The 26,181-nt window shown below is 29.6% G+C and overlaps 9 protein-coding genes and 1 non-coding gene across 10 annotated transcripts; 6 read left to right on the plus strand and 4 right to left on the minus strand.

Annotated features, from left to right (window-relative positions):
- Positions 1 to 1,116: 1,116 nt before the first annotated feature.
- Positions 1,117 to 4,253, plus strand: PPL_09442 (uncharacterized protein; the record flags this gene model as incomplete). Its single annotated transcript, XM_020580237.1, has 6 exons — positions 1,117 to 1,389; positions 1,831 to 1,868; positions 2,324 to 2,673; positions 2,756 to 3,148; positions 3,431 to 3,708; positions 4,215 to 4,253. The coding sequence occupies 6 exons, from the start codon at positions 1,117 to 1,119 to the stop codon at positions 4,251 to 4,253; spliced, it is 1,371 nt and encodes a 456-aa protein (XP_020428824.1).
- Positions 4,254 to 4,502: 249 nt separating this feature from the next.
- On the plus strand, positions 4,503 to 5,990 carry PPL_09443 (uncharacterized protein; the record flags this gene model as incomplete). The annotated part of the gene is made up of 1 exon (XM_020580238.1): positions 4,503 to 5,990. The coding sequence occupies one exon, from the start codon at positions 4,503 to 4,505 to the stop codon at positions 5,988 to 5,990; it is 1,488 nt and encodes a 495-aa protein (XP_020428825.1).
- Positions 5,991 to 6,461: 471 nt separating this feature from the next.
- On the plus strand, positions 6,462 to 6,532 carry PPL_09444. Its single transcript has one exon. It is a non-coding gene; the product is annotated as a tRNA-Pro (tRNA).
- A 1,121-nt stretch (positions 6,533 to 7,653) lies between these two features.
- PPL_09445 (uncharacterized protein) lies at positions 7,654 to 8,124 on the minus strand (the record flags this gene model as incomplete). Its single annotated transcript, XM_020580239.1, has 2 exons — positions 7,654 to 7,699; positions 7,823 to 8,124. 2 exons carry the CDS (start codon positions 8,122 to 8,124, stop codon positions 7,654 to 7,656), a joined length of 348 nt encoding a protein of 115 aa, XP_020428826.1.
- A 3,360-nt stretch (positions 8,125 to 11,484) lies between these two features.
- PPL_09446 (uncharacterized protein) lies at positions 11,485 to 14,382 on the plus strand (the record flags this gene model as incomplete). Its single annotated transcript, XM_020580240.1, has 4 exons — positions 11,485 to 12,254; positions 12,740 to 12,787; positions 12,924 to 12,967; positions 13,271 to 14,382. The coding sequence occupies 4 exons, from the start codon at positions 11,485 to 11,487 to the stop codon at positions 14,380 to 14,382; spliced, it is 1,974 nt and encodes a 657-aa protein (XP_020428827.1).
- A 104-nt stretch (positions 14,383 to 14,486) lies between these two features.
- PPL_09447 (RRP15 family protein) lies at positions 14,487 to 15,442 on the minus strand (the record flags this gene model as incomplete). Its single annotated transcript, XM_020580241.1, has 3 exons — positions 14,487 to 14,671; positions 14,779 to 15,216; positions 15,301 to 15,442. The coding sequence occupies 3 exons, from the start codon at positions 15,440 to 15,442 to the stop codon at positions 14,487 to 14,489; spliced, it is 765 nt and encodes a 254-aa protein (XP_020428828.1).
- A 60-nt stretch (positions 15,443 to 15,502) lies between these two features.
- Positions 15,503 to 16,736, plus strand: derl1 (derlin-1; the record flags this gene model as incomplete). The annotated part of the gene is made up of 4 exons (XM_020580242.1): positions 15,503 to 15,530; positions 15,773 to 16,046; positions 16,135 to 16,518; positions 16,613 to 16,736. The coding sequence occupies 4 exons, from the start codon at positions 15,503 to 15,505 to the stop codon at positions 16,734 to 16,736; spliced, it is 810 nt and encodes a 269-aa protein (XP_020428829.1).
- Positions 16,737 to 16,911: 175 nt separating this feature from the next.
- Positions 16,912 to 17,475, minus strand: PPL_09449 (ORMDL family protein; the record flags this gene model as incomplete). Its single annotated transcript, XM_020580243.1, has 2 exons — positions 16,912 to 17,047; positions 17,162 to 17,475. 2 exons carry the CDS (start codon positions 17,473 to 17,475, stop codon positions 16,912 to 16,914), a joined length of 450 nt encoding a protein of 149 aa, XP_020428830.1.
- Positions 17,476 to 19,365: 1,890 nt separating this feature from the next.
- Positions 19,366 to 21,267, plus strand: PPL_09450 (endoplasmic reticulum oxidoreductin family protein; the record flags this gene model as incomplete). The annotated part of the gene is made up of 5 exons (XM_020580244.1): positions 19,366 to 19,443; positions 19,626 to 19,724; positions 19,803 to 20,145; positions 20,209 to 20,582; positions 20,671 to 21,267. The coding sequence occupies 5 exons, from the start codon at positions 19,366 to 19,368 to the stop codon at positions 21,265 to 21,267; spliced, it is 1,491 nt and encodes a 496-aa protein (XP_020428831.1).
- An 82-nt stretch (positions 21,268 to 21,349) lies between these two features.
- Positions 21,350 to 23,587, minus strand: PPL_09451 (uncharacterized protein; the record flags this gene model as incomplete). Its single annotated transcript, XM_020580245.1, has 4 exons — positions 21,350 to 21,956; positions 22,275 to 22,340; positions 22,414 to 22,604; positions 22,673 to 23,587. 4 exons carry the CDS (start codon positions 23,585 to 23,587, stop codon positions 21,350 to 21,352), a joined length of 1,779 nt encoding a protein of 592 aa, XP_020428832.1.
- Between the last annotated feature and the right edge of the window lie 2,594 nt (positions 23,588 to 26,181).

Here is a 26,181-nt window from a genome sequence, read left to right on the forward strand (position 1 = left end):
ATATTAATAATTTGGAGTGAAAAAAACACATTTTATTTATCATGATGGTTGGAAATCAAACAATATTTAGTCAGAGAGTGAAATAAAGTACACACACACGATACACACCAAAAATGAATGAATTAATTTCCTCATGTCAATATCTCTGAGTGTGATAGATGAGCGAGGAACCATCAATCACAATTATATTTAAATCAACAAGAATGTTGAAACCTGTTTTCAGTGGGGTATTTTTGGCATCACTTTCGAAATTCAACAATGAAATTTTTTTTTTCAAAAAGATCAGATCTTTTTGGGTTGAAATTTTTGTTATTTAGTTCTTCTGATTTCGAGTGGCAATATATGGTTTGACCAACCAAAAATACTTTTGGTTTTGTAATTTTCAAATGGGTTCAATACAAATTTGTTTATCACTCATCTATTGGCACACCAAAATTTTAGATATGTTTTTATTTTATTGATTGTGTCGAATCTGGTTTTTTTTACTGAAAATTTTTTTGCAATGATTTAAAAAACCCCCTAAAACCAAAAAAAAAAAAAATTTGTTTGGTGCACTCCACTTCCATGATTGATAAAAATCTGTTGCAATCTGCTTATTCAATTGATTGATTAATATACTTTTTTTGGATATATTACATGTTCTGGTTCCCCTTTTCTAATTATTAATCAATCGCAACCATTTTTGTTAAAATGACAAAAAATCAAAGTTTAGCCCAATAAATTAAACTTAATGTAATATTTGGGAATGAATATTAATAATTCAATAATTAAAAATCCCAAAAAAAATTATAAAAAAAATAAAAATAAAATGAAAAGGAAATAAATTAATGCAATAGAAATTTAAATCTGGTTCCAATTTAAAAAGGAAATAAAAAAATTTTAATTTCAAAAATTTTAAAAATATATTGTTGAAAATTCTTATTAGTATTTTTATCCACACACTTTTTTTTTATTTATTAAATTAATTCCAATTATTGAAGAAATTAATTCATTCTTTCAAAAAGCATAAATTTTGTTATCATTATTTTTATTGTTATAATTTCATTTATTTATATAATAATTATTATTTTTTATTACTTTCAAAGAGAAGAAAAAAAAAAACAACAAATACATACAATGGAGTATAAATGTATGCATGACGATGATTGTAAGAGAACATTCAAACACTTAAGTGATGTGTTGTCTCATTGCTCAAGAGTACATGGTTGTCAAATTTATTGTCATTCCGCTGATTGTCCGAATAATGAATTTTATTGTTCTCAATATTTAGATGACTATGGATATGGATATACCTTTCACACTTTATCATCTCAAACTTCAACACACCATTTACCTGCACCAACAACAACAACAACAACACCAACAACACCAACCAACACTATTTCCTTTGTAAATTTGACAACAACATCCCTTAAAGTTTAGAAACTTGGTATGATATATTTTAGTTAACTCCTGTAACTCTGTTCTTTCCCAGGTAGCTAGTTTTCTTTTTTTTTATTCGATTTTCGATTAGTTTTGCATGATTATTGGACAGCTGTACTTTCGTCTTCTGTTACCGTTTGAACAACAAGCAGAAATCACACCGACCCGAGACTGAATGAAAAATGAATGGTCGGTCGTTTTTAATCAACAAGAATCATCCATGGTACCATCAAGTGGATTGGTGGTGAGCGTATGAGCGGCCGCTAGCCAGTGCCAACACAAATCACCCGCGACGGTCAAGAGTATTTCACATCTTTGGTTAGAATACACTCGATTCATTGATATTCTATTCTATTTATTTCAATCTATTTAATCTTTTTTATTTATTTATTCATTTTTTCTACAGAGACAGCAGAGAGTAACAACTTTAATTCATTTAGACTTTGGTAAGATAATAATAATAACAACCAACCAAGATGTACATAATAAACAACACTATTTTTGCAACAAATTTGTTTGGTTTTTTTTTTTCATCTGCAAACTTCCAAACTTTTTGATTTTTTAAATTTGCTTGACAACTTTGTTTATAAACCATCGGTTTATGCAAACAAAAGAGCAACCAATTCATACATTTATTTAAGTTTTAAACCCAACAACAAAAACGAAAAGTTTATTAATAAACATGTTATCATTAAAAACCAATGCTACACTTTGAGATCGATCATAATTAAAAAAGATTTTCTTTTTTTTATTTTTATTTTATATATAATTAATATATCAAAATATAATATATATTTAATAACAATGATAATTTATCAAAACTTCAAATATATTTCGTTATTGTTAATATTGATAGTATTAACATTGACTGATGGTATGTTGTTAATGTTTATGATTTTAGTTTTGTTAATGTTAAGAGTAGTCGTTTTACTAATACATGTGTTGGATGGTTCGAACAAATTCATTTAGCATTGAATATTACAAGTGCTATCTATGACCAAACTAATTTCGGTGATTACAATGTTGAGATTACTTTGTATGGCGATGGAATTCCTTCTTCCGATTACACTTTGAGTGTCATCATTGATGGTAAAGTCTGTGACAGTGCACAACAATATGTAGTGAGCAACTATATCAAATGCAACGATAAGAGTATCATCCAACCAAACAACTACACTGTTATCATCTACGATATCACTAACAACAACGATAACAAATTGTTATTTAATTCAACTGTATCTTTTATTAGAAGTATGTTTAAAATATTTATTTAGTTATTATGTTTATAACTAATAGATTAATCTGTTATTTATTTATTTATTATATTATCTAGGAGTACCTTTTATTACAAATGTATATGATGACCCAAATGGTTATTATATTACTTATGTTGAAGGTGACTTTGGAATTAAGAATGAACAGACCGTGGTTAATATATTTGCTTGTGAGAACTTCTATGTAGTTCGGCCACAGAATAACACATTGCTAAAGTTTAGTATTACCACACCGATGGCAAAGTGTATTGTCACTGTGAGTCAATCGCAACCTTACCAATACATGCATACCTACACCATGAGTAATACAGCTGAGCCACACAACGAAGGTGAAAGTGCAAATATCAGACGAGTATTGCTAGCGGTCTACATTGTCGCTCCTATTGGTGGTATCGTTCTATTGGTTCTAACTGCATTGGGAGTCTTTTATTCTGTCAAACGTTATAGAAGAAGTAAAATTGAGAACAACGAAGGCAAATATAAAGAAATTAATTAATTAATCGACGACCGACACATCCCAATAACAAACAATAAACAAAACAACAAACTCCTATATATTTTATTTATTAATCATAATACTAATTATAAATAATCATTGTTTATTATTATGATGTAGAAACATTAGGTTTTGACTATCTTTTTCTTTACTATACAATACCGAAAAGAAAGAGTATTCAAAGATTGGTGATGTTTGATAAGGTATTTTACTTGAACAAATTTTTATTTTATAAAAGTGTTGATTGATGTTATTATTATTATAAGTGAAATGCCGATGTTGTTATTGGGTTGGAGTTGTTATTCAAACTCTCAGCCTGGTATCATACCAACAATTGGTTGGAGAGAAGATCAAGGTTGGTTGACCGCGGTGATCATGCAATTTAATTGCGTACAATCGCTCAGCTTATCAGCAATGATGATTCACTACCAAAAACCATCAAATCGAAATTCAATCCCTAACATTTCAAATCTTACTCTGAAATCGGATTCGAAATCATTACTATTCAATGATAAAGTGTTTTGGTGGAAACTTACCAACTCTAAATAGAAACGCTAAATTCTTATTCCCACATTGAAATTTCCAATGACCTCAAAATCATAGTTATCCAGCAACCAAAATTTAATTAAATTCTATTCTTCACACATCTTTTCTCTTACTTAACAAGTGTGTGTGTGTGGTGTATGATAATAATCGCGGTAACCTTTTGTATTAAAATTTTAAAAATAAATCATTTCATCTCTATGTCAAGTTCCATCAAAATGATAATTTTAATTATTCTATCCACAAACATTTTAGTGATTTTGATGTTTGTTTTTTTTTTGTATTAACACACAAACACATTAAATTTAGATATTTTAGTTATTTCACCATTATTCTCAAGAGTCAAAGAAAGTGTTGCATAATATTGATCAAAAACCATTGTGATAGCCATTCCCAAAATTTTATCAAAAATTTTTTAATGGTTGTCAAGCATATTAACCCCACCTTTGCATCAAAAAACCAAAAAATTATTTTTTTAGTTTGTGAAAAGTAAGAGTTTAAGTTTTGCAATTTTTTAAATTAAATTTTGAATTATTTTTTTTTCAATTTTTTACTCTCACAATCTATAACATTAAGTTCACTACAGTGATCAAATTCATCAAATTACCTAAACATACAATTTCTTAATTAAATTAAATATTCAAATATTTATTTTACTATTTTAATAAATTAATTATAATAATTATTATTTTCTTTTTATAAAACAAAACTTGTATAAACAATTTTTCTATAATAATCTTTAAACACTAAGAAACCAAGCAACAACAATGTCAGACATTCAATTCTACGACGATAACATCCAAACTGCACCAGTATTCGGAGATGATCCCTATGCCAATGAGCTGCTTGCAGATAACACTCCACTCAACTACGTATCCAACGCATGCTTACCACTCAACTACGTATCCAACTCGGGCTTACCATCGTCATCGCTATCGGGATCACCATTCTTTGACACTCATCCCGCTGGTCCTGCTCTAGGTAAGCAATTCCCATTGTCGTACATCCATGAGAACCCATTGTGGAATGCTACTCTCTGGGATGACATGAGATACTCTTCCGCACCAAGTCAAATCACCGACCAATTCCTCAGCACCACCACCACCACCGACAACAACTTGGCCAACGATGTCATCCCTGATGCCTGTATGTACCCAAGCGGTGAAGTAATGTCACCAGTCGGATCTGAAAACTCGACACCAGGCAACATGTTCATTGAGAACTCCACTCCAGAGTCAAGCTTCTACTCTGACACTGAGAGCATCCTCTCTTCACCAGCTCAAGTCGTATGTGGATCACCAATCTTAAGTCCAGTCTCCACACCAGCTTCGATCATTGTCAACCAAGAGCCAGAGCCAATCAAGGAGAAGCTTGTCGTACCAAAGACCGAGGAGTTGGATGGCAGAAAGTCAAGAAGACAAACTCCAATGCTTCGTGTCAAGGAGAAGGTCCAAAAGGAAAAGTCAAAGGTCACCAAAAAGGCCCAAAAGGACATCTTAAAGTTGGTCAGTCTCGACCAAATCAACCCATTGTCAGCAGTTCTCACCGAGGTGCCACAATTCCTTGTACAAAACGGTTGTGGAACTTTCAAGTTTAGAGTCAGTGGCCGTGCCAATCCATCGCAATTGATTATCGTTGCTCGTCCGACTGACTCTGCTGATTACTCATTGGAAGGATTTGCTACAAACGTTCCAGCCAGTGGATTGGTCGATATGAACATCAAATTTGTTCGTATCAACAGTGATTCCGTCACTGCTCAAATAGCCTTTTACTTTATGGAAATCACTGAGAACGGTATGACACCGGTCTACCATCTGCTGACAAATCAAATCAGCTTCCTCACCAACACAAAAGACTTGCCAACACCAACCATCACCAGTGTCGAAACCACCGGTATTCAAAACAGACATCTCTTACCAATCGCCAACTTCACTGTCGCCAAGGTTACTGCCGACCGAATGAAATGGGGCACCACCAATGAACTCACCTTCTTTATCGTCGACGAAAACAAGCAGATCAAGCATATCGTTCGTCAAGGATTAATTGCTCCACCAGAAAAGTCCAAGAAGATCGCCTATTTCCGTATTCCAAACGATTGTTTAAATCAAAACTACAAGCTCCATGTCAACTATATCGCTGTTGAGAATCTAAATAAGAAACAATCCGCTTCTGAAAAGAAAGCCGTCAGTCACTCCATCGTGCTTCCAAAAGAAGGTGCATTCTGGACTTGTAACGACACTGGTTTTGCTTTCTAAAGCTTTAACTTGCAAAGACTTTTTTTTTTTAATAAAATAAAATTTATTACATTAAAAATTCATAACTTTTTATTAATTTTAATTTATTAGACCAATGATTGGTAGTTTTATTTTACAGAGGACACGGTGTCATGTGCCAGTGAGGTAGTTTCGCCAGAAGTTGAGCATGTCGTGGTTGGACTTTGCCAATTACGAAGGATTCGCATTTGATTTGGTTTATTTTGGAAGAGGTGGCTTTGCAGAATTTGTCGAGAATGTTTTTGAGTGGGAGAAGTTGCTTGGTATTTGCGCCTACCGACATGCAGTCATCGGCGAATTGTTGGAATTTTAAGTCTTTTGTACCGGTAGGTGTGTGGATTTGAATGCCTTTTATTTCTTTTTTTGCTGTAATGGTGGCTGCGAGAGCTTCTATAACCAGAAATAAGAGGGTTGGTAAGATGTGGTATGAATTTTTTTAACTCACACATCAATGGCTCCATAGTTGAATGGTACAATATTATCTTAGGGTGATAGTGGTCTGGGTTCGATTCCCGGTGGAGCCCCAGTTTTGCACTACCTATCGCTTTTAGGGCAACCACGCATTTAGTACACGAAATTTGAAATCGTGCAAGGTATGTTTGACGTTCCTTTGCTTTGGCCATTTTGCTCGCTGTTTCTGGTTTCGTGTGTGCTATATCCTCCAGTTGATATGATGCAAACCGAAGGGGTAATACCAAAGCTACTTCGGAGTGCAATTTGTTGATCTTTGTCAAATGTTGTTCGAAAAAAAACAAATCAATTTTTGTTAATGTCTACTTTTACCTTCACTATATACCAAAACCTAAAAGGTATAGTGCACTGGCTTAATGTTTTTAAACATCAGAACAAATATTAATTAATGTTTTTATAAACAAATGTACTTCTTTTATATTGTTTATTGACTTTCTGCTTATTATATAATTCTTAATAAACAACACAGTGAAATTTACAGTGTATATCTTATCTTGTATCTTATCTACGCTGTGTCTGTCTGTTATCTTGTTTCGCCTTGTTGTTTGTCCACAGTGTTGCTCTTTATGCATCTTTTCTTTTGTTTCCTTTAAAGATTCTTTCTTCATATCTTTTAAATCTTTGCGTATTAATACGGTATTATTGCAATTCTTTAATTACTTTCTAATTATGAATATAGCTCGATGTTTAGTTTTTATTGTAATTATACATATATCCAAAAAGATACAAAGTTATCTTTGTGATCTTAATGATTACATTTGTTTTTTAAAAATTTAAATAAATATGTTGATTTCCAATCCGATGTTTTTTCTTTTCAATTTAATGATTGATCACAATTATATATATATAACCATCAAATCACAACTCCAGTGATCTGTTTGTTATATTTATTATTGACAGTATCACAGTGTTGTATCCAAACTATGTAATTACCATCGTTGACATTGTTGTAATTAGAAATCATTCTACTGTATTCACTAACAATTGATTACTATCATAGTTGAAGGAATCAAAATATACATACTGATTTATATTAAATATCTATAATTCTCTCGAGATTAAAATATATTTAACTAAAGTTTAAAAATGAAGTGGTTTTATATTTTTCATTCTTTGTTTATCTTGTGTTTTTGGATTAATCCACTCATCTTACAATTAATCTTCCTAATTGTTTTTAACCTGAACAAAAACTAAATTCAAATGGTGCGCTGCAGTAACGCCTATAACTAAATAATTAATTTTTTGTTTCTTTCTTTTTTAGCTCATCGTTCAAATAAATAATCACAAAAATCAGTTTCTTAAATATCTATATTTTATTGTTATTGATTTTATATTATGTTCACTTCTTCTCTTTTGCACGCTTGAGAGCCATCTTACCACTACCCTTCTTGGTTTGAGCTTTACCTCTTCCCTCACGTCTGGTGGTACGTTCGGCTTTAGTGTAGGCTTTATCGTTGTTGTTACCCAACATCTCGAGTGAAAGTGTATTGCTTGGATAGTAGTCAGCAATGTAACCACCGATCAATGGTTTTCTCAAGTACTTGAGACCTAGATTTGGACTACCTTCTGCTCTGAATCCGAAAATCTTTAGACTTGCTTCATAAGCAGTCATCATTGGTCTTGAAACCAATCTTAATGTTGACATTCTCTATTTATCTATCTGTAAAAACAAAATCTAAATTGCAAAAAAATAAAAAGTTAGTTAGTTAACATAAATATCAATCAAATAAATTAAAAGAATATAATTATAATTGAATAGATAAAAATAAAGATATTATTTATTATTATTATTATTAATTTATTTATTTAATAAAATAAAATTATAAATATCTGTGATCACAGACTCTTGATTATTTGAATATTGTTTGTTACTAAAAATAAAAGATTGTTTGTTTTAACAACTGTTAGATCTAGCAACAGACAATCGCATTACGTTGGTACAATAATAGATTGCCCTAGTAGTATGAAAGTAGTGTAACGGTAGAGTGGAATGAGGTGAACCAACCATAGGTTAACACACAACTGCAAAAATAACATCATACACACAGAAGCTAACAATAACAAATTGTATTGAATCCTTAAATCTCTTCTCTCTCTTTAATTACTATTGTTATGAACAACCACCAACACTATGTGAAAGATAGAATAGTGTATCATCATAGATAGATAGATAGAAGATAGATTGGATTGTCAATTCTTGTTTGTCTAGACTTTGTGTTGTGTTTTGTTTTGTGATCGAGTGATGATTGTATTTTCTTCTCCTTCTTCCTCTTAATTTACTATTTTATTGATCACTCAAACTTTATGTCTTTATTCTATTTTGAATTGAATCAAACACTAATCTATTCTATGTTTAGAGTGTTTAATGGTGGTGGTGTTATTGTGTGAATCAATCTGAGAGTGTGTAGAGGAACAAAGGCAATCGTAGTAAGACCAACCAACCAATTCAATTGGTTTGACTAACCAATACTTTTAAATAAATTAATTTAAATTTTAATTAAATGTTGATTCGAGTTGAGATGAGTGTGTCTTGGGCAGAACAAAAGAGAGATATAGAGGTGAACGTTCTAATATTGCTATTATACTTTACTTTGAAAATCCTAGGATGTGAATTAAACTATTCTTAACCAAAAAAGAAATCTCTATTGAAATTATATTTTTGGAGTGAAATAAAAAAAAAGATGATCAAAGGTGTGTGTGTGTGTGTGTTTGGTGATTAAACCTATTGATATAATATTGTTAAAGATTGTCTGGGTGATGATTGTGTCAGGACAAACAAAAGAGAAAGTTTGATAGTAATACAATCGGTCATTGACACTCACACTTTGGTGGTGGTCCTGATCAGAGAAATAACGAAAATTAATTTTTAATTTTTTTCATTTTTTTTATTTTTTCAATGCCATTTTTTAATTAAACACAATCACTCAGAGAATGTATTGTTGTTTTACTAATGATAAGCAATGGAGTTAATAATAAGGAGATTAATCACATGGTTAGGATATTGGAAGGTCTTAACTTAGTGACACACAATGAGTTAATTATACATTCTTTTTGTTTTGGCAACACACACACTAACGCTAAATTAAAATTAGATGATGTGATTTTAAAAGAATAGTAATACTATTGTTCAACTCACACCTGTCATGTTTTATATACCAAACAACCAACATAGTCAGTCGCACACACACCTGTTGAAAGATAATAAAGTATGTATCTTTAATTTTCTGATTTTGACCAATACTTTATATAAGCTTAAACACCACACACACGCACTCTCTCATAAGCACTCAAGTGTTGTTATGAATGTGGTATCGATTTAATTTAAAAACACAGTAGCTAAAATTATAATTATCATGGTATATCTTGCGAGTGTGTATTTATATTTGTAATATTTTTTTATTGTTTTTAGGTTTGTAGGCTGCAGTAGAGTGTTGGATAGTTGGGCAGATAGTAATTCTTCAATTGAGGAACCAACTGGGGTGGTTACCTCTTTCTTTCTTGCCACCACACTGTATTTTTACATTCACCCCAAACAATACATTTTAATAAATACCTCAGCCACCAACCACTCACTCCTCACACTAATAATAATGATTGTAACGTCATGACTTTATTCTATTTCTTTTGTCAATGATCTTCTGAGAGAAAGATAAACCAAAGGATTGTTATTAATTTGTCACCACAGAAATAAATAAAACCAACCAACCAACACTCTGTACATACAATAGTCTCCTTTTTTCAGTATCTCTATTTGTTACAATATTTTTATATTTTAATCAACAAAAGTGGTTGGGTCCGACCTCTGGTTGATCTGATTGGAAATCAAATGAACTTGGATTAAATCTTCAATGAGATCACTTTCAATCATTCGTTTGACAAATTTTCAAACCAATAGAATAGAATCCCCACCTCCAACTAAATACACTAATAATAATATTAGCATTTTATAAATGGATACTTTCACCAAATAACAACATTTCTATGTGGTGATCATAAAGTTTGAATGTGTTAGATTAATGACTTTTAGGTTGTTGTTTAAAAAAGATACCACACCACACAATTTACATTGATTAAACTTCCAAATGTGGTAAAAAAAAGTCTTTTTCAACCCCGATAAACACTAAAAATTTGCACATTTTTTAATAATCAAACACATATTTTTTTTAGTTTTAACTGTTTTTAAAACGTAGTTGAACAGAGTGTGAAGCGGGTGACTATCCTTAGGTTTCAAACTTTTCGTGATGATGAAGTCAAAAAGAATTCACAAAAAAAATTAACAAATGACATCCTCTAATACACATGTAGTATAGTCGGTATCTCTTGATTGTCATGCAACAACTAATATTGGTGTGTGGTTGGTGGTGCGACGATGGATAAGAGGAAGATGTAAAAAAAATAATCAAAAACACCCCCACTTGATTTCTTTTCAAACAAAATACAAAAAAACAACAGCCAGAGAAGCACATGTGCTTGTTGTTTTTTTTAGGTTAATGTGGTGACGGAGTGAACAATAATCCCATTATTAGGCTCACCATAAATGGCTAATTTCCTTTTTAGCTGGATGGTGGTCTTTGGGGTTTTTGATTAGCGGGGCTCTACACTTGTAAGGAATCTAAAAAGAATGTTTTTGAGATTCAACCGTACCAACCAACCTACTAATCTACTACAAATAACCAGAATCTCCACCATGTTTTCATTGACACACCCTAGTATTTTGGTCTCTCTTATATTTAGTATTCATCACTTATCAAACCAATAACTATTAATACATCGTATTTTCATTTCATTTATTTCACTCCATCATCCAACCTCAAGTTATAAATACTATAACATCTGTTTGAATAAATCTATCTTTTTTCGTATCTTTAAACACAGAGAATAAAAGTAAATCCAATAAAAAATTAATTAATAATTAATTAATTCACAATCAACATAACAACTTTCATAGCAATAATTCAATATCGATATTTATTTTAATTTATATATACACATATAATAATAAAGAATGGCACAACTCGAACGTGATTTATCTTCACCATATTATTTTCAATACTTAGCTTTACAATTGGTTGAAAGACGTTCTACCAAGAAAAGAGATGTACAAAGTCGTCGTCGTAAGATAATTACTCAAATGAATAATACTTTGAATCAAGTTGAAGGTTCAGCTGACAATGGTGAGGGTTCTGCATCGACCCAATACCAAGTATTGAGAACCAACTCTGGAAACAGTCGTTCCATCAAAGACTCTATGCTCTCAAAAAACAACAACAATAATAATAGCCACAGAAACCACATGCAAATATACGATGAATTGCTCAGTGAAAGCTCAATCGACGATGAGATTGCTCATGAATATCCAATAGTTCCATCCTCATCGCCATTGAACGGTGTCTCTACCAACAATTCCTACCAACAACAATACTACTATAATAGTTCACCAACTCATAGCCAACAACGTAGTTACAATAGATCGAGTCCATTGCGCTCTAGTCCAACACCGATTATTCACTCGCCATCTGGTGCTGGTAGCAGCTCAGGCCACTCCAGCCCATCATACAAAATGATTTATTCACAGCCGATCCACTCGACAGTGCCACAAGACATTCCAGTACCAAGCTATTGCGTATCTCCAAAACACAACAATGTTCAAATTTTATATTCTTCACCAGCATCCTCACCAAAACATAACTTTTCAGCTCACCAATTTAATAATAACAATCAACAACAATTAAAAATCAACCAACATGAAATTTTAAATTCATACAATGATATTCTGTATAACAGTCCACCATCCAACTATTAGTTAATAATATGATATTTTTTAAAAATAATTATTTATGTAAAATAATGTAAATTAAAATCCTCCCTTTAACAAGATTCCTACATTTTTGGAATCATATTTAATTTTAAATCTTTACTTTTTAACTTTTTTTTTATTTGATTTATTCACAATAACTATTGAACCTGAGTAGATTTTATAAATATTATTTTTATTCATCAAAAATGAATGAATAGTTAATATCTTATATTAATTAAATGTGTGATTTAAGGTTGAGATTTTATATTCTTTTTTTTGTTTAAATCTGTGAACATATTTATTGATTTTTATCTAAAATAATATATTTTAAAGATTATGATTGCAAATAAGTTAAAGATAATTATTTATATACTTTAAAAATGATTAATATATTTTTATTATAGTACAAATAAGTAAATCTTATTATTTTTAGATAAAAAGGTGATAATTTAGAATAAACTAGATTAGGATGTCTGTATAAATTTCTTTGTCTTTTATACTCAACACGATTGTAAGTTTACCAATTATATTCCAACTATATAATTCATTTAAGAATAAAATTGATTGAAACACTATTAATAGGTAAATAATGTGCTATTTTTATAATGTTGCACAAATTTAGATTAAACCACAATTTACTTATACAGTGTTTACTCAAAATTGAACCAATTATCGGGCAAACATCAAGTTAGTAATTTTTTTAAAAGGTGTCTTTTTTTAAAATAAGATTGCTAACATTGTAATTTAAAAATTAATCAGAAAATAATTACACGATTCTCAAAAAATGGAGTTGTGTGATGAATCACCAAAAGTGTTAACTTGTTTGATTTTTTTAATCATAAAAAAAAAATGTAATAATAAAGATATCAGGTGGTAATCAGTATTATTTAAAATAAATATATAAATAAAAAGAAAATGTTTAATAGAATAAAGAAATCATTTGAAAACAGTGTTAAGCGAGTTGCTACATCTGGCAAGGATTCTACATACATAGCATATCTTCAAACAGAAAAGATCGATGAGAAATGGCTTAATCTCAGCCTTTTAGAATCAGTACTCGATAGCTTAAGTGAATCACAAAAGAATGTACTCTATGGAAAGATATGGGAGTTAGCTAAAATGTACCAACCAGATATCCAAGGTCATAACTGGGGCGAATTAAACCTATATACTGACAGAGTTAGATTAGTAAAAGCATTATATAGATTAGGTTATTTAAATAGTAAAAATCAACAACAACAACAAGAACAACAACAACTTTCATCATCTTCTTCTTCACCAAGCCCATCACCTGAAAATCAAAATCCATTAACAGTGGAAGATAGTAAAGTTTTCAAGTTAAAAATATTGAATTTCGTATTTGGTGAAGGTGGTTTGGGTAGTCAATATTTTAGTCTGTCGGAGAAATTGGGACGTGACCCTGCAACCGGGTGGATTGGGTATGTCAATGGAATGGGAATTTGTAACTTCCATCATGCCGGCTGGGACATAAAGCATTTCTCTGACAACCTTGCAGATGGCACAAATATACACGCTGTCTATAACTCGACACATCAGAAGAATCCTAGGAACGATGTAAACGGATTCATTCGTGATGTCTTGAGAATGTCGGCGGTGAACGCTGGCAGCTACACACGTACCTCCTACCTGATAGCGCAGCAATGGATCGACTACCTCGATGCCAACCCCGGTCGATTCTTCCTGCAGATCTGCGTGTCCGAGGGTGGCGCACACACCAACGCAGCGCTACGACTGCTCAGCGAGTGTGGAAGAACCGACCTCTATCAGCGCATTCGAATCATTGGATTGTGTCCGGCCTACTTTATGTTGCCACAGCACTACGACGCTGTCGGTGGTGCAGCGGATTCACAACTGCAGATTCTCAGTTTCGTCAAGATGGAAGACGGTGTTATCAATCCCTGGGGAACAAACACACAGTATATCGGTCGTTCCAACCACATCGTCATAGTTCCACATAACACCACATCGGACAACCCTCACAATCAAACCAGCAATGATTTCACACAAGTAGTAAGACCCTATGTCTACGAATTTATGCTAAACGGTAATATATATCCACCAAACTTTGAACCAGATCCAAAGTAAAAAGAAGAAAACAATAAAAAAAAAAAAACTTTGCTTTTTTAAATATCTAAATCTCTCTCTAATAAATCTATATCTTAATCTTAAATATCTTTTTATTTTCTATTCTATTCTTGATTATCATATGATTCCCATTGGTTATTATTTGCATCCAACATATAATCTTCGTTTAATCCATCCCATTGCTGTCCATTGTTATCTTCATCTGAATCTTCATCTTCTTCTTTCTTAACGGATACACTCGATTTACTAGAATTTGATTTCAATTTATCTAAAAATTGATTCTTTGATACTATATAGTATAGAGGAGAGTATTTAAATGTTATTAATAAATGAATTCACTGAGTCATTCTTATATATAAGGGTCACAGTGTTGGCAATTATATTAAAAAAACATACATTTAGGTTCATCTTCAATGTTGATTGTATTTGATTCTTTTTGATGTTTGGCAACGGCGTTGAATAACTTGATTACACCACGCTTCGCAGTCTTCATGAGGTCTCTCTCTGACGATGTAATGAGTATCTCTATTGGACGATGATCTTTCTCCTCTAGGATGGCTTTCTCTTTCATCTTCTTTTTCAGTTCTTTCTCCTCTTTCAGCTCGGCCTCCAACTGCTGATCTGCTTTTTTGTATTTCGCTAGAATCGGTCCATCTTGCTTGGTAGGTTGTTTATTTAAAATCGATCCCAAAATACTTGAGAATCGCTCTGACTGATCTACACTTTCAACTTTAATCTCTTTCTTTACTTTTTTAATTGGTAGTTCTTCTTCTCTATTCTTATTACTATTATCACCGTCTGACCCTGATTCCGATTCCGACTCTTCATGATATTCTATTTAAATTTTATAAAATCAAAACAGCAGTGTTTAGTATTTGTTTTAACAATATTATAATCATTCATTCTTGATAAACATACCTCTCTTTTCAAGTTTTTTAACTTTTTCACCTTTTTCTTTCTTTATCTTTCTTTCTTTTCTTTTCTTTGATCTATATTTTCTTGTGTCATCTTTTGATTCAAAACTAACAACCGGTAGTTGTTTCTCTAATGTTTCTGACATTTTCTATTTTAATAACTTTTAAATCAATCAGAAAGTTATTTATATAATAATATATTTACAATGAATATAATAAAAAAATTAAAAAAAAGTAATAAAACGAAAAACTCGTCTTTTTATTTTTTATTGATTATTTAAAAATAATTAAAATTTAATTTATTAAAAATTGTTTTTAAAATTTCAAATTGAGAAAAAAAATTGAGTGATGAGTCATGCCTTAAAAAAAATAAAACAATCAATATTTGAGAAACACATGTGAGTTCATTAAAATTTCATTGATTATTATTATTTTTGTAATATATTTAATTCATATTCATATTTATATATATATAGACACTATTCACTATTGTTCGATTAAAGATAGTAAGACAATGAGTGTATTTGAAGCAATTAAAGGATGGTGGTCCACAGTTCCACCCATCACCAGATTTATGTTTGCCAATTGTTTGGTACTTACGATTCTACCAAACACCGGTGCCATTTCATTCTTTTCCTTGACAATGGACTTTGCTCAAATATTCAAAGGCTTTGAGATATGGAGATTCTATACCGCCTCTTTTTGTATGGGTAAATTTGGTATTCATTTCGTTTCACAATTAGCTGTTTTGTAAGTGTTTCCAATCATCCTACTATGATAGTGTTATAGGTTAAATCATTCAAATGATTATTAATAATACATATTCAATTATATATAGATATAATTATTCATCATCACTTGAAAATGGAACTTTTGGAGGTAGACCAGCAGATTATATTTGGATGTTGTTGTTTTGCGATGTATTGGCACTGATTGTTGCCGGTTTCGCTGGATTCTTCTATTTCGTCAGTCACGCTATGGTTATGACCATCATTTACGTGTGGTCCAGATACAACTCTGAAGGTGAGGTTTCACTGTTCTTTGGTATCCGTTGCAAAGCAATCTACGTACCATGGGCAATCATGGCAATCAACTTTTTAATTGGATTCTCCATTTGGTATGATCTTTTGGGTATTGCCGTTGGACATGCCTACTACTTCATTTGCAACGTCTATCCAGTCACCTATCGTAAACCAAACTACTTGGAGACACCACAATGGTTGTAAGTATCAAATCAATCAGTAAAAACAATCAAACAAACAATCAAAAACAAACAATCAATAACTAATTATTATTGCTATTATTATAAACTACAGTATCAACTTATTACCACAAAAGCTAAAAGGTTCATTTGCCTTTGCTGCACCAGCATGGGGTGAAAGAGCACAAGCCAATCAACCACGTGGACACCAATGGGGACAAGGAAGAGCTCTTGGCTAAAATTGTATTTTCAAAAAAAAAAAAAAACAATGTTTAAAATAAAACAAAAGATAAGATAAATATATCTTGATGATGATTGTGATAAATTAATAATAATAACTAATAGGTTTTGATTAATGATTTTATATATTTTTAATGCGTTTCATTTCGTTTTTTATATATCTAGATTTGAATATTAATATTTATTAATTCCAAAGATTCTGACACGATCCATCTTTGGCATTTTAGAAAGAACTACAACAAATGATGAAATTGCATTCAAATAGAATGGTAGTCCTGAAATACCATTTGCATGAAGTGTAATCATAAACCTATAAAATGAATAAATAGATATATAAGTATATATATATATATATATTAGAATGATGATTGCTTAATGTGATTGATAAATGATCGATTTATCAATGATCATGAGCTTAACTTACAATACAATTGGAACCAAAGTGAAAAACTTTCTTGTTGGAGTGTATTGCTTTCCTTTATCGATTTGCTCCCACAAAGTCAGACGAGTGTATTTACCCTGATGCTCAGGGAAGAAGAAAGGTAGACCCTTTTGCCAATGCAGTCCAAAAAATGTGATCAATGCGTGTAAACAAGTGATTGAAAGCCAACCATATTGAAAATCGGGATCCAAGATAGAGATAGTTAGTTTGCCCAGAAGCAAGCCAAGTACATAGACCACCCAGAAACTCTGTGAATGCATCCAAGATTCATTTCTATTGATTTGAAACTCATCCATTACTGCAATCCTTTTTGACCTCTTTGACTCTTTTTATATATTACTATTTACTATTATTACTTTTATTTATTTATATATTACTACTACTACTTTATATTGTGTGTTTATCTATCACATATAACTAACTAACCAACTAACAAACTGAATCTAAACTATATACTAAACTATACTATACTAAATTAAATAATTAACAAACTAAATATCTAAATATGATTAAATAAATTAAATTGAAATGAAAAAAAAAAACAAAACAAAAATAAAACTAAACTAAACTTGACTGATTATGTAATTTTAAATCTACGATTATTATTATTTTTATTATAAGATTATTTGTATATATATTGCTAATCTATATTTTCTAATAATAATAATGATATTATTAATATTTTTAATGAAATTGTTAAAACTACAACAATTATATATATTTCTAAAACAAAAAATAATTTTAATTTATTTTTTAATAAAGATTGAGGTGAATTTTTTCGATTACTTTGAAAAAAAAAAAATCAAAACTTTGACAATGTTGAAGAGAGATAAGATTATTAGATAAATACTAATATGATTGTATATTTATTTAATAAAAACTAATTAATTTAGGTTTATTTAATAGTAATAATAATGGATAAAAAAAAAGATAATAATTTTAAAAATAAAAAAATTAAAAAAAATGAACAAAACAGAGGAAAACAAACCTAAAAAGGAAGAAAAGGTTTTTTTTTTTTTTTATTATCCAACTTTTGGTGTTTTTTTAATTTTTTTAATAAATTAGATACAATTTATATTTATTTATTTAAATCTATTGAAATACCTTTAATAATATATTGTTTTTTTTATTATAATTTTAAAATTTTGATAAGAATAGATTTAAATTACAAAAAAAATAAAAAAGAAAATAAATTGAAAGAAAGGGGCAAAAAAGGAATCATTTCATTAGAATGTTGTTGTTTACTGGTATAATCATTCTATGATTATTATCGCAATAACAATTTTATTTATTTTTTTTTTTGATTTTTATTTGTTCATAAATTGTGTGTGTTTATAAGTGTGGTTGCTCCATTTGCCACAAAATTTAGATATTGATTGGTTGATTTGATTTTATTTTATATTATGTTGGTGTTAGAGATAGAATTCAACTATCAAACATTGTTTAATTTAATCAAGATCAATCATTTAAATTTAAATAAAGTGAATTGCATATAATTGAATCAAACGGAGAATATTTTATAGTACTAACAAAAACAGTCATCATTTTGTTGTACCAATTTTTTTTATTTCATTTTCATTGAAATTGGTAGTACTAATTCAACAAAAAAAGATATCAGAGTTTAATTTAGTTAAAACTATAACGTATTACAGCTAATTTTTAGGTATAGTCAAGATTAAGACCAACCAAAAATGATAGATTCGAATGAAAAAATAAAAAAACACAAAAAATAAAAAATTCTTAAAAAAATTTGTGGTTATCAAAAAATTAATGAAAACGTATGTGAGTCACCCTTTTTTTCTGCAGAACCAAAAAATACAAACAAATCATACTTTATTGTATTAATAAATATCGCAATTTTTTTGTTTATCAAATTAAAAAAAAAACAAAAAGTGAAGATATAATAGATTAGTAGTTTAGTTGTACAAAGTTTATTTGTTTGTTTGTTATTTTATTTATAAATTGGCAACAACGCGACAACAACTTCAAATTAATTAATCAACAACAAAACAATTATTATATATTATTATAATTACTTTGTATTTGTTTTAATTACATAATTTCACTTACTTACTTAATTAATATTAAATAGTAAATCTAAATAATAATAATAGAGTTCAGTAACAATAAATAATAGTTTAAACTTTATAATAGTTTTTTTTTTGTATACATACTAGTATTATGCAATGAATAGACAGAATATAATAACAGTTGTTACTTTGTTGGTAGCGGTTTCACTAGTTACCATAATTGCAACGATTGCTGTGAGTAGTTTTGTAATTATCGTTATCCAATTAATTAATAATGAATTTGTGTTTGTTGTTTTGTTCGTTTGTCTATAGAGTTTAATTGGAAACACAATATTCATTCTTTGAATAACATTTATAAATTAAAAAGAGAGTTTATACTAATTTTAAATTGAATTTCATCACTAAATATTATTTAGAAACAACCAAAAGATACAATTGTAGATGATTGTTGTTGTCAAATATCTATGATTGATACAGCAAATGTTCAATTGAATCAAATATTAAATAAATTAGTTGTATGTATATTTATAGAATATTAAATTAGCTTAATATTTCCTTTACTAAAAATAATCGTCATCTTTATCATTATTTAGAAAACAAGATTCTTTAGATACTTTAGAGTGAATCTTTTTGCAGAGTGTCCGTTTTGGGTGGTTACACAACTGTGTGGACTTGAAGGTTGTGGAGTTTGTGAGTGTGATGACAATGAGATTCCACTTCCATGGAGAATAGAGGATTCTAGTGACAAGGTCGACATGTCACCACCTCCACCAGGTTTCACTCGTTGGAAGGACAAAAAAGAAGATATGTGGGTAATACCCTATGGATCGGATGCCGATACTTCCTATGTAAATCTTGGTGAAACTCCAGAGGCTTACACTGGTTACGACGGTAGTTCCGTATGGAGATCCATTTATAATGAAAATTGTTTTACAAGTAATTACAAATCTTATAATCTTTAAAATGAAATAATCTAATCTAACAATTTATATTATTTAGGACCATTGGAACAGATGTGTTTTGAAGAAAGAGTATTTTATAAATTGATCTCAGGTTTACATGCATCGATTACTACACACATTGCATATTTCTATGAGAAGGATAGATTCTCTGGTGAATGGCAAAAGAATCCAATGCATTTCAAGACCGCTTTTGAAAATCATCCAGATAGAATCGATAATCTTTACTTTACTTTCTTGTTTGTGATGAGAGCCGTCAGTAAGATTGATGGTTTCTTGCACGAGTATCAATTCAACACTGGAAATGAAATAGAAGACAAGCAAACCTATCAAATGGTTCAAACTTTATTGAAGCAACAAGTATCTTGTACACCTTCATTCGATGAATCTTTATTATTTAAAGATACTGATAAAGTAAGTTTGCAAAAGAATCAAACCATTCCTTTTTTGTTAATCAAGATTTTATTAACGTTTCAATTTCGTTTATTTATTTATATTATAGCAAAATTTAATATCACAGTTCAAAGGACATTTCCAAAATATCAGTTCAATTCTCAATTGTGTAACGTGTGAAAAATGTAAATTATATGGAAAGATGCAGACACTTGGTCTTGGTACAGCTTTGAAAATTCTGTTTGATGAGAATCAGAGTTCGCTACAGAGAAATGAAATTATAGCGTTGGTTAACACTCTGAGACAACTGTCCAATTCGATCAAGGCGGTTGGAGAGTTCTCTGACGATATCGATTTCGATCATCATCAGCACCAACACAAGGAGAAAAAAGATAAAACAGCAGCAACAACAAGCAATAACACCAATAATTCAGATTCGTATTCACAATGGTCTTTTTGGGCCATTCTCACAACATTACAATCAACTCTTAAGGAGCAGATCGAAAAGCGTGAAATCACCAACACTCAAATCTTTTTACTCGTCTCTGTAACTATATTAACCTTTTTGTTCATATACAATCCATCTTATAATCCACCAAAGAGAAAGAAGAAGAAATCGAAGAATATTAATAATAATAATAATAATAATAATAATAATAATAATAATAGTTCCAATAATAATAAAAGTAATAATAAGAAACAATAAAAACTTTAAATAATATAGAATCGATTTTAAAATAAAACAAATATAATATACATATATGATAAATAAGAAGTAAAGATAATGATTATTTATTTCGAATTAACTTTTCGTTATTATTATTATTATCATTATTGTTACTATTATTATTTATATTATTTACATTATAGATTGTACCCATTGCATTCACATGTTTATAATTATCAATATTATTATTCATTGTTTTTGAATGTGGTAGATGTTTGTTGTCTTCACATACTTTGGTCCAACCTTCAACATTGTTCTTTAGGTACTCAAAGCAGATTCTAGTCTGAGGAAACATCTCTGATATTAATTCATAAAAAGCGGAACCCAAGTATACCATGAAGTTTAGCGAGTTCTTTTCGACCGATGTCTTAGTTTCATCCATCCAATCGGTAACTGGAATACCCTTCAGATGCTCCATTCTTCCCTGTACAAAACTTTCAACGTTGATTCTGTGACACCATATCTTTGATACATCCCATGGTTTTGAAACGTTGGAGATATCGGCTGCATGCAACATAATCTCCATAAGGAATATTCTATCCTGCAGCGAGTTATCGAGTGATTTCAGATTATTTAGTTTGAGCTCCGTCAGTCTCTGCTTCAATCTGGTGACCAATGGGAAATGGAGTGACATGTCCGTTGAAATGATGCAAGTGATGGCTATCTGTCTAAACTCTTTCAGTTCATCCCTGGACAGAGCCGAAAGAATGTTGAATTGGTCCATGAGCTTCCACATTAAACTTAGATGATGATTCTCCAACACAGATCTATCGTTGTATTGCATGGCAATTGGATCGAAAGTATTGACCATAAATGCATTGTTGAATCCAGGGTGGTTAAGATCATGACAGAGCGCACAAAGAAGTATAGTAATAATATCCATATGCGTTAGATAGTGACTCAATCCGAATGTCGTCAGGTAACTAAAACAAGTTTGAGTCACATCGAACGCATGGTAAAAGTTGTGATATGGATGATCATGATACATTGATCTCACTTGATATAGAAAATGATTAAGTTTGAATTCTGGTATTCTTAGTTTTTCTGGTAATCTTTAATAATAATAAAGAAATATTAAATTAATAATTGTTTTTAAAATTTGAGCATATCTATTTTAATACAAACTGATAATATGTAAAAATTCTATGTAACATTCCGATCAATTGTTCATGTGTATATAAATATGGATTGAAACCCCATACTTTTAATGGTTCAATATCAATAACTTCAGTTTCAACTACTTTGCTTCTAATTGCTGGAGAAACACTATCTGAAATATTCGAAGCAGAGTATGTTTTTAAAATGGATTTGGCAATCTATTTTTTGGGTTATAGTTAGTAAAAAATATATAAAAGAAAATAATTAACTAATAATAATTACTTACTGGATTGATATCTTGGTTCATTAGTTTTTCAACAGCTGGACCATAAAGATCGGTATTGGTTGTAATTTGATATAAAATGTTTTCCAATTCTCTTTTGATTGGGGAGTTTGAAAGTGAAGTGTCCATTAGAATTTCATTGAGAGAGTTGGTGATGGCTTCGATTGGTGGTTCCATTGCTTTGTGAATCTTGGCATTATCCAGCTTCAATTGACCAACCTTTGATTTAAGTGTTTCTATCTCCTCTTCCTTCTCTTTGACTAGTTGTTCGTATTCCTTCAGTTTGTAGCTTTTCAATCTGTTTTCCAAGACGTAGGTGATGTGTGAAAGTAGATTTCCTTTGGACACTGGTTTCGACTGGAACTCCAGTTTATTATTTGACTTTTGTTGGAACTGTGAGAATTCCATTTTGTTGACGATATAAAATATTTGTGAATTGGTGAGAGTTTCGATGTTTTCAATTTTCGAGTCGGTATCATAGATGACCAAGTCGTAGCTATTGTTTTCCAAGAGTGAGAGTGAATCTACAACATTCTTTGAGGAAAAAACATTGAAACCCTCGGTTCTCAGCCAAATTTCCAGCAGCTCTCTCGATTTGTTGTCAAAATCTATGATTAGAAATTTAGTTTCTTTGTTGATTATTAAATTTTTGATTGGTGGACTGTTTTGGTTTAGTGATATTTTTGATGATTTTAATTTCAAAGTAGAGGAGATGGAGTGTTTGTTTGGCTCTGTAGGTGTCTTTTCCAGTTTTCTAGAAGTGCTTTTTGGTTTGTTGTTTTGTTGAGAGTTTGGAATTTGCTGTTGACTAGATGTACTGTTGGTACTACTATTCAAAGAGAAAGCTAATGGTCTTATATCTTCATGCTGTGTGATATAGCTGTTGAGCGATGGTGAAGTTTGGATTGCTGTTTTCATTTGGGATTCCAAAATAAAATATTATTTGTATTTCCCAAGAAAGTGTAGACTATTTTTTCAGGTTGTTTGGAGTTGTTGTTATTTTAATAATTATTATTAATAATATTACTGTTGTTGTTATTGTTTTTCTATATTATTTTAATATAATTACTATTTTACTTGAATAATAAAAATATTGGTAAATAAAAGGGTAGAAATGTGTTTAACAATTTTAGAGATATTAATACAATGGAGTGATTGAGAACTATCCAACCAAGTATTATCGAGAGACAAATCAATGAAATTTGATAGTAAATAACAGTATGACTATTACAATGAAGAGTTTACAAATATTACATATATGGCTAATGTGTGTGGTTTAAGGTTATGTGTTTTACCTATTAGGATAAAAATAATAAGAGATGAACTCTAGAGACGTGGTAACAAAAATTAAAGATGTTGAAAAGTCGTAGATTCGTGGAATTGGCTAGTTACCAAACCAGAAAATCCTAATTGGATTGGTAATAATATTTATTTTTGTAAGATGAAAATGAGTAAATAGAAAAAATGCACTGGTAATAATAAAAAAAAAGCTTTGCACCAAAACAATCCACAAATTAACAATACAAAAAAGGAAAAGATACACAATTTTCCTAATTTTTTTAAAAAATGGTAATAATATTAATTTAGATTTTGTGATACAAAATGTCAGAAATTATTATAGTATAATTAAAAAAAAAATCAATAAAAAAATAATTAAATTTAATTATTATTAATTTATTTAATAAATAAATAGATTTATACTACTATTATTATATTTATATAGTAAACACACAATAATACCTATATCTAATGGAAAAATAATATCTATACAAATTGGAATGATACAATCAGTCAGTCTGAAAAAAAAAAACAAAAAAAAACAATAATATCACGGTATTATTTAATTAAAATATTTACTAAATAGGATAGTTAGTTTTTCCCTAATATTTTGAAAATGGTAGATTGTGGATAAAATTTAATATTAACATAAAAATCAAAATATCAAAAAAAAAAAAACCAAAAATACAAGCATCACCTACACACCATTAGTTGTAATAATTATATTAAAAATTTAATTCATTTTACACAAACAAAAAAAAATCAAAATAAAGAAACACAACATTATTTATCTTGCTTTTTAATGTTTTACTTACAGTAATAACAATTCTGTTTTTCACAGACCAGGTTGTACAAATATTTTTGTATTTTATTGATTGTGTGTGGGAAAGAGGTGTTTGTTTTTTAATTTTATATTAATTAAATTATTTTGTCTTGAAAAATACAATAAAAAAATTGTAAGTTTGAAATAAATGAAATACAATTGAAGTATTAAATACTACTAAGTGAATGAGTGAGTGTGTGTTGAGTTGAGTTGAAATAGTGATGAATCAAATGATTGGGTGACGTTGGTGAGCAATCGAATGATATAGATAGAAATCAAAAAGGTATTATTAATAATAATAAAAAAACCTATTATTATATATTTTGTAATAAATATGATTATAACTAATAATAATAATATAAAAACTATATGATTTGATTTGATTGATTGATTGATTAATAATGATCAGTATCAATTATACCACATCCAGTTATTTTTTTTTTTAATATTGGTTTGTTTTGTTTTGTATTGTTTTGGAATCAAGTAGTTATAATTATTATTCTGCTGTTTAATTTATCAGTATGATTTCACATTCAATCAAGATGATGAGAAGTGAGTTTGAGCGAACCGACCACCCACCTCCCAATCTTAACACTGACCGAAGCAGTAGGTGTGTATGAGTTTAGTTTTAGTTATATAAAAATGAAAGAATATACTAGTGTTTTTTATAGAACTCTACATTTACAAACAGAATTAGCGTGAGAAGAACTCTCTCTACCACAACCAACACAACCACAAACCTTTTCATTCTTTCATCATACACATAAATATAAATGATATATGAGTGTATTAAAAACAGCAATACAATCACAATATATCACTCTAAAAAATAAAATAAAATTAAAAAAGATTTATGACAAAAAAAATAACCTAAATCAGTATTTACTATTTTTTACTATTAGAGCTTATCAATCTCTTTTTCTATCTCAATGTGATTGTGTGTGGTGGTGGTATACTGTTGTTTATTGTTTTTTTTAAAACAATAACTTGATGAATTTTTAAAAAAAAAAAAAAAGCTTTTTCAAAATAATTTTGCTTATTTGCTTAAAAACATAGTATGGTGACAGTTTATAATAAAAAAAGTTTGAACTAAAAGAACGATAAATTGTGTTACATATTCTTATTTGTGTTAAACTTTATATCTTACCTATGTTATATAATAATAACATTATGCCCAGATACAAGAAAATAGTATTAGTATCAACAGTTGTTATTTGTATTTCTTTTTTTCAATAAACAAAAATTAATTGTTAACAATTCTTTGGTTGCAGATATCCTTTTATTAATTTTGAGACACCATCTTTATTTAAAAGTGTCTTTTCTATTTTTAAATAATTATTGTTATTCCAGTCATATAAATTTAAAAAAAATAAATAATGAATTGATTATTCGATCAATCATTTCCCCCTCA

The sequence above is a fragment of the Heterostelium album genome, assembly GCF_000004825.1.
Source record: "Heterostelium album PN500 unplaced genomic scaffold PPL_scaffold11, whole genome shotgun sequence".
NCBI lineage: Eukaryota > Evosea > Eumycetozoa > Acytosteliales > Acytosteliaceae > Heterostelium > Heterostelium album.